General features: G+C 42.3%; 1 protein-coding gene across 1 annotated transcript; it reads left to right on the top strand.

The window, feature by feature from the left end:
• The first annotated feature begins 1,048 nt into the window (after positions 1-1,048).
• LOC118400323 (protein transport protein Sec61 subunit alpha-like) lies at positions 1,049-8,746 on the top strand. The gene is made up of 13 exons (XM_035797031.2): positions 1,049-1,194; positions 1,489-1,593; positions 2,420-2,487; positions 2,603-2,668; positions 2,767-2,845; positions 3,110-3,241; positions 3,352-3,461; positions 5,254-5,407; positions 5,688-5,848; positions 6,041-6,238; positions 6,766-6,957; positions 7,124-7,200; positions 7,374-8,746. Exons 2-13 carry the CDS (start codon positions 1,587-1,589, stop codon positions 7,558-7,560), a joined length of 1,431 nt encoding a protein of 476 aa, XP_035652924.1. The 5' UTR covers positions 1,049-1,194; positions 1,489-1,586; the 3' UTR covers positions 7,561-8,746.
• Positions 8,747-9,513: the final 767 nt, after the last annotated feature.

Here is a 9,513-nt window from a genome sequence, read left to right as displayed (position 1 = left end):
GAAGGTTCCTGGTATTTGTGATGCTCGTCGTTTGGTGCGATGCAGACAGGGTGGCGTGAATGGTGAAACAGAAAAATCGTTGTCTGTTATTTTTAGTTTTTTGCTGAATACATTACGTTGTTACAGGTGTCAAGCTTATGGGCTTGTGGCAGCTGTGTGTAGGAGGGATATTCCTAGGTGTGAGAAGTGTGCAGAAGGGCATGAGACAAAGGAATGTGTTTTGGGAAAGAAGTTGTATGTGTTTATTGTAGTGGTGCCCATATGGCTGGGGATCAGAAATGTCCGGTGTGAGAGAAGTGCAAAAGTTGTTGTGTTCTGAGGTGGTGAAGAAAGTAGAGGAAGATGGGTCAAGGTGGGGGGGTCCTGAGAGTAGTAGATCTCTACCAGTACAGAGGAATAAGCCAACAAGTGATATGTTTCAGTAAGATTTTATGTTTTTGTTGCATTTATAGCAATGGTTATCAACTGTACTGTAGAGATGGAATGTAAGTTGCAGAAAATTGAGGTTGTGGTGGCAGCTGCAGAGAAGTATTTAGGTGTACGAGACTTGACATTAGAAGAGTTACAGAGTGTGTTGAGTGATGGTGTCAGATCCTTTCAGGCTGTAGTACTTGATAGATTTAAATAGTGGAGTATGGTGGTGGGTGTTTAATGAGTGTAAGGTTAGATGTTAGGGTATTTGTTGATTTATTTTGTAATTTTTAAAAATTATTTTTTTTTTAAGCAAAGTATAAGGGAGTTATACTCCAGTCGAGTACGTTGCGGTAATGAAACATTTATTGGATGCCGTTAACCATTGAAAATGCGTTAGTTCCGGTCTACTTAACGGGGTGTGACACCAATGCAATAGTAGCTGGGTCTGGTATTATTTAGTTCATTGAACCAGGGAAAAAAACGATTGTGTGTCTCGCTTCCTCTTCCGTCTCTGTTGGAGCGCTTGTGTCAAATATTTTTTATAACTAAACCAAGATAGACCACTGCTTGTCGTTTCCAATAGGAACAAATGAGTCATAGTGGGCAGAACAAGCAGGGATGGGGGCAGAGCCAAGCATGCATTATCGATATCCATTTGCGCGTTCTAGTATATAGTGGCATATTTCCCGGAAGGGACCGCCTACTCTGTGAAGTGCGCGTGTGCAATAACTCAATTAGCCTTTGCACTCCTAAACAGCGCGATTTCTACGTTTGCAAGGGGTAAGGTCTAGAAAACTTAGCCCACCCTGTTCATAACCGATTTTGGGAACAGAAAACCGCATTAAGATCAAATGTTTAATCGCTGAGAAAATGTGCAGAATGTCGACCAAAATCCACCTCGTTCCCTCTTCTTCCGCTGCGCGCCAGTAGGCTTCTTCTCGCTACCAGATTTGGTAGCGAGTGGAAACGCCAACCGGATGCTTCACATTTATACATCCAGTGAAATATCTGTTTCATTGTTCTATCTTTGCTTGTGTTAGTGTTGACGTGTCTCTAACGCGCTTTCTTTCTCAGCTGTAGAGCATTTCGCCGGTAGTCAGAACGAAAACTGGAGAGACCTATTGACACATAAGGACCACACACTCAAAGATCGTAACGCTTGGGAAATCATCATGGGCAGTGAGTATCCCCCAGACTAAAGTAAAGGACGATTTCACATAATCGGGGAACTTTTGATGAATCCGATGCAGGCTATGTCATTTTTCAATGATTGGATCTAAGGCCATTTTCATTGGAGCTAGAGCTAACTGTTAGCTAGCTGGATGACAAGTGGTCTTTGTTTCACGCATATTTTAACTCCTGTCTTCAACAGCAATGCCTGCAAGAAAATGGCAAGTTTTGTCAGTTGTCAAGAAACGGAAGTTTAAAAGAGCTAGCTAGTTAGCCAGCTAACGCGTTAGCTATCAGTGTCACTTGCTAACTAACGTTAGCTAGCTTGCTAACGTTAGCTGTACAGATGTTAACTACTTTTTATTATGTCCAGTCAGCTAACGTTACATTGATATCATATCAACCAGTGTTACATGGCAATTGATATATCGGAGTATGATAACTGCTGCATGCTAGTTAACATGTAACGTTATCTAGATAGTATAGCTAACGTTAGCTATATTGGATGCAGACCGACACATCCAGATTAGTGATGACGACGCTTAGCTAACAGCCAGTGTTTGGCAAAGGTTTAAATATCTCGTATCATAAGCAGTACATGTTTACTGAAACACATTGGCTGTATTGCTAAATGTTTTACATTGGATTAACAATTGTGTATAGAAAGATCTGTTTTCATAGTGAATTCGCTTAGTTTATAGCCAAAGATCTAACCCGCTATGCATGTACCGCTATGCCACGTCCCCCTATACATTGTTAGGTCATTCACTGGGCTTGATTTATGTTTATTATGGGGAGTCTATTGAATAACATCCCTCCTTTTGTCTGTTTTCAGTCAAATTCCTGGAGGTAATAAAGCCGTTCTGCGCAGTATTACCTGAAATCCAGAAACCTGAAAGAAAGGTACAGTATTTTACTTTATGAAGACAAGTATGTTTTACTTTCAACTGTATTAACCTCTGTTGTTCCTGCTGTCATTGTTGCTTCCATGTCTCACTGTAATTGCATTGTTCAACAGATCCAGTTCAGAGAGAAGGTACTATGGACAGCCATCACTCTCTTCATTTTCCTTGTCTGCTGCCAGGTAAATATCTGATGTATTGTTCACACACACTTTTTTTCTAGCATTTTAATCGAGTAGAATAAAAAGTAACTTCTGAACGTCTGTCACCTATCATCCAGATTCCCCTTTTTGGCATCATGTCCTCAGACTCTGCAGATCCCTTCTACTGGATGAGAGTCATTCTGGCCTCCAACAGAGGTGGGTTGTCATTTTTGCAATGTAGAGACAACAAGTGAATAAATTAATGTCTCTGTGAATTGATACATAAATCAAGGGACATGGCAATGAATGAGTCAATTAGTAACTGTGTGAATTGATAGTGTTGAGTGAATGATGAATTGATCAATAGGAGTGATCATTTTATCTCTGACTTGAGTGGGTATTATTTCTGATTGAATGGCTGAATAACTCTATGGCTCTGCTCTCCTGTTAACCTACCCTGGGTCTCTCCTGTCCATCCAGGTACCCTGATGGAGCTGGGAATCTCTCCCATAGTCACCTCCGGCCTAATCATGCAGCTCCTGGCCGGAGCTAAGATCATTGAGGTGGGAGACACCCCCAAAGACAGGGCCCTCTTCAACGGCGCACAGAAATGTAAGACCACAAGCCACACTTCTTGTTCCTAGTTTGACCTAATTCTGTCAAGTTTAAGCATTACTGTGAATGAGGCCATATTATTTCTAACCCATTGCTATCTCCTACAGTGTTTGGTATGATCATCACCATTGGTCAGGCCATCGTGTATGTGATGACTGGAATGTACGGAGACCCCTCCGATATGGGCGCTGGGATCTGTCTGCTCATCATCATCCAGGTGAGCCCTCCTCTCCACCCCTCTGTCATATTCTTATCCCCCCTCAGATTCAGGCCTTGGTCCAATACTCCTTCCTTGCTACCTTTTCAGAGGTTATCACTATGAATCTGTAAGTGATTGGATAATTTAAAGCGAGGTTCACATCCACAAAAGGTACAGTGGGGCAAAAAAGTATTTAGTCAGCCACCAATTGTGCATCTTCTCCCACTTAAAAAGATGAGAGGTCTGTAATTTTCATCATAGGTACACTTCAACTAACTATAAAAAAAAATCCAGAAAATCACATTGTAGGATTTTTTTATAAATGTATTTGCAAATTATGGTGGAAAATAAGTATTTGGTCACCTACAAACAAGCAAGATGTCTGGCTCTCACAGACCTGTAACTTCTTCTTTAAGAGGCTACTCTGTCCTCCACTCGTTACCTGTGTTAATGGCACCTGTTTGAACTTGTTATCAGTCTAAAAGACACCTGCCCACAACCCTAAACAGTCACACTCCAAACTCCACTATGGCCAAGACCAAAGGACTCCAGAAGCAAAATTTTAGACCTGCACCAGGCTGGGAAGACTGAATCTGCAATAGGTAAGCAGTTTGGTTTGAAGAAATCAACTGTGGGAGCAATTATTAGGAAATGGAAGACATACAAGACCACTGATAATCTCCCTCGATCTGGGGCTCCACGCAAGATCTCACCCCGTGGGGTCAAAATGATCACAAGAACGGTGAGCAAAAATCCCAGAACCACACGGGGGAACCTAGTGAATGACCTGCAGAGAGCTGGGACCAAAGTAACAAAGCCTACCATCAGTAACACACTACGCTGCCAGGGACTCAAATCCTGCAGTGCCAGACGTGTCCCCCTGCTTAAGCCAGTACATGTCCAGGCCCATCAGAAGTTTGCCAGAGATCATTTGGATGATCCAGAAGAAGATTGGGAGAATGTCAGATGAAACCAAAATATAACTTTTTGGTAAACTCAACTCGTTGTGTTTGGAGGACAAAGAATGCTGAGTTGCATCCAAAGAACACCATACCTACTGTGAAGCATGGGGGTGGAAACATCATGCTTTGGGGCTGTTTTTCTGCAAAGGGACCAGGACGACTGATCCGTGTGAATGAATGGGGCCATGTATCGTGAGATTTTGAGTGAAAACCTCCTTCCATCAGCAAGGGCATTGAAGATGAAACGTGGCTGGGTCTTTCAGCATGACAATGATCCCAAACACACCGCCCGGGCAACGAAGGAGTGGCTTCGTAAGAAGCATTTCAAGGTCCTGGAGTGGCCTAGCCAGTCTCCAGATCTCAACCCCATAGAATTTTTTGGAAGGGAGTTGAAAGTCTGTGTTGCCCAGCAACAGCCCCAAAACATCACTGCTCTAGAGGAGATCTGCATGGAGGAATGGTCCAAAATACCAGCAACAGTGTGTGTGAACCTTGTGAAGACTTAGAGAAAACTTTGACCTCTGTCATTGCCAACAAAGGGTATATAACAAAGTATTGAGGAACTTTTGTTATTGACCAAATACTTATTTTCCACCATAATTTGCAAATAAATTCATTAAAAATCCTACAATGTGATTTTTCAGGATTTTTTTTCTCATTTTGTCTGTCATAGTTGTAGTGTACCTATGATGAAAATTACAGGCCTCGTCTTTTTAAGTGGGAGAACTTGCACAATTGGTGGCTGACTAAATACTTTTTTGCCCCACTGTCTATTTTAAAGGAAGTCAAACAGGGCTCCAGTGTGAGTGGTTTGTCTCAGTCTCTAACCCACCTGTCTCCCCCTCTAGCTGTTTGTGGCAGGTCTAATCGTGCTGCTGCTGGATGAGCTGCTGCAGAAGGGCTATGGTCTGGGCTCTGGTATCTCCCTGTTCATTGCCACCAACATCTGTGAGACAATTGTCTGGAAGGCCTTCAGCCCCACCACTGTCAACACTGGCAGAGGTAAGACACCAGAGTAGACAGCTGTGGGAGAAGGACAGCAGGTCTCACAGGCTAAACTGAGACATTGAAACTGATGTTCCCTGTTTTGGTGTACATTTAGGACAGACTTACTAATTTCCACTATCAGAGATAATACCTGGTTATATGCAAGTGGTAATTTTACAAGACCAACTATGGCTCCTATAGATTGACTTGGCCTTGAGAAGAACCCCAGGGGTCGTCAAGGTTAGTTTAGGTGGTCTCTAGATGTGATGCTGATGTTTTAGTCTCTTGTGTTTAGGTACAGAGTTTGAGGGAGCCATCATTGCCCTCTTCCACCTGCTGGCCACGCGAACAGACAAAGTGCGCGCCCTGAGAGAGGCCTTCTACCGCCAGAACCTGCCAAATCTTTTGAACCTCCTCGCCACCGTTTTCGTCTTTGGTGTAGTCATATACTTCCAGGTCAGTAACTGTCTTTCTTCCTTTAAACCTGTTAAAGAACACATTTGTTATTGTCAGAAAACAACACAATGCATACATTTAAAAAAAAAAAAAAAAAACTTTTTTATTAATGACCATTTAGACACTATATTTATGATGTGGGTATGTTCTACCCTCTCTTACAATGTCTCTCTTCCACCCGTCTCTCTACAGGGCTTCAGGGTGGACCTGCCCATCAAGTCTGCCCGTTACCGTGGCCAGTACAACACTTATCCCATCAAGCTCTTCTACACCTCCAACATTCCCATCATCCTCCAGTCTGCCCTCGTGTCCAACCTGTACGTCATCTCTCAGATGCTCTCCACCCGCTTCAGTGGCAACTTCCTGGTTAACCTGCTGGGCACATGGTCTGTAAGTACACACCATTTTAAACCATTTCTCTGAACTACCATGTCCGAACTCTAAACTCAAGGTTTGTCACATTAACAGCCCCACAGTACCCTGAACTTAAGTCACTGTTACTAGCTGGCTACCATCCGGCATTCATCCCTGCACCTTAGACTGCTGCCCTATGTACATAGTCATTGAACACTTGTCACTTTAATAATGTTTAAATACTGTTTTACACACTTCATGTGTGTATATACTGTATTTTATAGTCAAGACTCATCGTATATAACTACTGTTGTACACACCTTTCTCTATACTGTCCATAATGTCTATACATACATTATATATATTCCGGACTCTGACATTGCTCATTCTAATATTCCTGTATTCCTTTTTATTTTGGGGATTTGCGTGTATTGTTAGGTATTACTGCACTGTTGGAGCTAGGAACATACACCTGTGATAATGTGTACACGACCAATCAAATCTGATTTGAACATATCGCGCAACACAAAATGTATAAGTTGACCAGACTTGTGTGTTTGTAGGACACATCGTCAGGCGGTCCAGCTCGTGCCTACCCAGTGGGTGGGCTCTGTTACTACTTCTCTCCCCCGGAGTCGTTTGGCTCGGTCCTAGACGACCCCATCCACGCTGCCATCTACATCTGCTTCATGCTGGGATCCTGTGCCTTTTTCTCCAAGACCTGGATCGAGGTGTCTGGCTCTTCTGCCAAAGATGTAAGTCCTTCTACCATATGTCCTGTACATTTGTTGGACTTTGTAATCATAAATTCATAATTTTGATGTAGGAATCTCCTAAAAATGTCTACGGCATTTCAGGACGGCATGTTTCAGAGGACCTGTACATGTAATGTAATCCATGAGTGTGTGTTTGCTCTCCCAGGTGGCTAAGCAGCTAAAGGAGCAGCAGATGGTGATGAGGGGACACAGAGAGACCTCTATGGTTCATGAACTCAACAGGTAAACTATCTTAGTCAAAACTCTAACCTTTTAGCCATAACAATCCATGTCTTAATTTAACAGGGTTTAATATGACACTTTTCCAAACATGCTTAGTTCAGGTAATGATTGGTGCACTACTACTTGAGTTTTCCTTCTGTATCAAGCTGAAATCTTGCCTCTGTGCTTTCCAGGTACATCCCCACAGCGGCGGCCTTTGGTGGTCTCTGTATTGGCGGTCTATCTGTCATGGCGGACTTCCTGGGTGCTATTGGCTCTGGCACGGGTATCCTGCTGGCTGTCACCATCATTTACCAGTACTTTGAGATATTTGTCAAGGAGCAGAGTGAAGTGGGCAGCATGGGAGCCCTGCTCTTCTAGTCTGACACCTGGCTGCAACACCTGTGACGAAGCAACCGTCTTAATGGACATGGACATGCCCCAGATAAGACCAAGTCCTACAAAACTCTTATTATTCACATTATTTTATGTCCATTTACATTTTTTAAAATCTGCACAATGAATCTGTTCTCTCTTGTGTCATTTTCCGGATGCTTTCTGGCATCTCCCCTGACATGGCCTAAAGGAGGTTCAGCCCAAACAGAATTGTGTGTGTAGTGAAGTGGTAGGACTGACTACATCCTGACATTCACAACACTGATCAACCGCTCTGTAACAGTTTGCCTGAGACTGGTTAGCCTCCTCAGGGTCATCTCAAGTGTTTCATATCTATTAAAATGGTCTGATCCACAAGCGTTTATGAGGGGGACGTGGGTGTTGTCCCTTTTCAGACTGCGACAATGGCTCTGTAGTATACAAGCATGTATACTGCACTGGGATGAGGGAAGTCCCTCTTACTGGGCTGACGTCATACAACCAACACAGTATACATAGGAACGCTTTGGTTTTCTGCTTAAATTACATCACCTCAATTACCTGGAGGATATAGGCATGAATGTAAGAGTGTACCTTCACTGGGCTCTTTAGTATGTTTATTTTTGAGTGGCCATCAGATTTTGACCTGATGGCCACTCATTTCACTGATTGAGTAGCAAGGGAAAGTTTGGTAAAGACTCTGAATATAACCATGTTTGTCCGCCAGACATGTGACTGTTTTAAAGCCGCGCTCCAATAATACTGTAGGATCAGAAAGTTGCGCGTAGGGCTCTTAGAATGTGGTGCAGCTTTGTCAAGTGTTTACTTTTTATGAAAGTGTGCATTGGAAGAGTTATCAAGTGAACCACTCATAGGTCCTCTGTTGAAACTGGGCTGAAGGGGGGTGGTGTACGTTTAGGGAGATGTAATCGTACTTATATGCCACATTCATACCCTTTTGCCCATTTTGTTGGGTGAGGAAAGATGGTTTTTGTTGTTTTTTTTGTCTGCTTTGAGCATGACTGTATTAAACACTTTCACACCTTGAATTTTGGTTCTGTATATATACCAAGCATTGCATTCATCTACAGTGTAAAATAACAGTTTTTTTTTATATGTAAAAATGCTGTTCTGAACAAATGTATTCTGGGAAGAAAAAAAAGATTCTCAATAAAAACTCATTTTGGGGAAAGTTTTTGTTTTTTTCTTTGAGTGAAGACTGTAGAGATTTTCTTCTCTGTTGAAAGTTTCAGTGTTTCTTGCCATTCTGTACCTTTCAGCTCATGTTGCTGGCCTAATGTACATTTTGTCACGTCCTATTTAATATGCACTTGGGGGGGATCACAGCCACATCACATTACATCTTCTGACAAATTATTTCATATTTAATCTAATCATAAGTCCACAACAGATGTGAATCTGATCACTGGGAAATATATACACACTCAGAGATAGTTATGTTGTTCTACTGTCCTTAGTTATATCACAAATTAGAAATTAATTTGACATGATTTTTCTTTAAGTACCCATGGACCCTTCCAACTGTTTGGATTACAGAACTATTGTTTCATTAAACTTTTTTGGTGTTACCGTACTGCAACGTCTCTCTGTTAAAGGGATTTAACTTACATTTCTGAAAGAGTGTAAGAGAGAGTTTTCCTCCAGGTATTTACAACTCATAAAACTGGTGGGAGGGGGGGAATCTGGCACCTATGATCCTCACCTAAAAGGGCAAGTCATGACAATAGCCATCACTAGCCAGCTTCTAACCGGTTACTCAACCCTGCACCTTAGAGGCTGCTGCCCTGTATACATAGACATGGAATCACTAGTCACTTTAATAATGTTTATGTACTGTTTTACTCATTTCATTTGTACCTTTATCTAACTAGGCAAGTCAGTTAAGAATACATTCTTATTTACAATGACGGCCTACCCCAGCCAAACACAGACGACCAA

The sequence above is a fragment of the Oncorhynchus keta genome, chromosome 21 (assembly GCF_023373465.1).
Source record: "Oncorhynchus keta strain PuntledgeMale-10-30-2019 chromosome 21, Oket_V2, whole genome shotgun sequence".
Taxonomy (NCBI): domain Eukaryota; kingdom Metazoa; phylum Chordata; class Actinopteri; order Salmoniformes; family Salmonidae; genus Oncorhynchus; species Oncorhynchus keta.
This window is presented reverse-complemented; position numbering and strand designations above follow the sequence as displayed.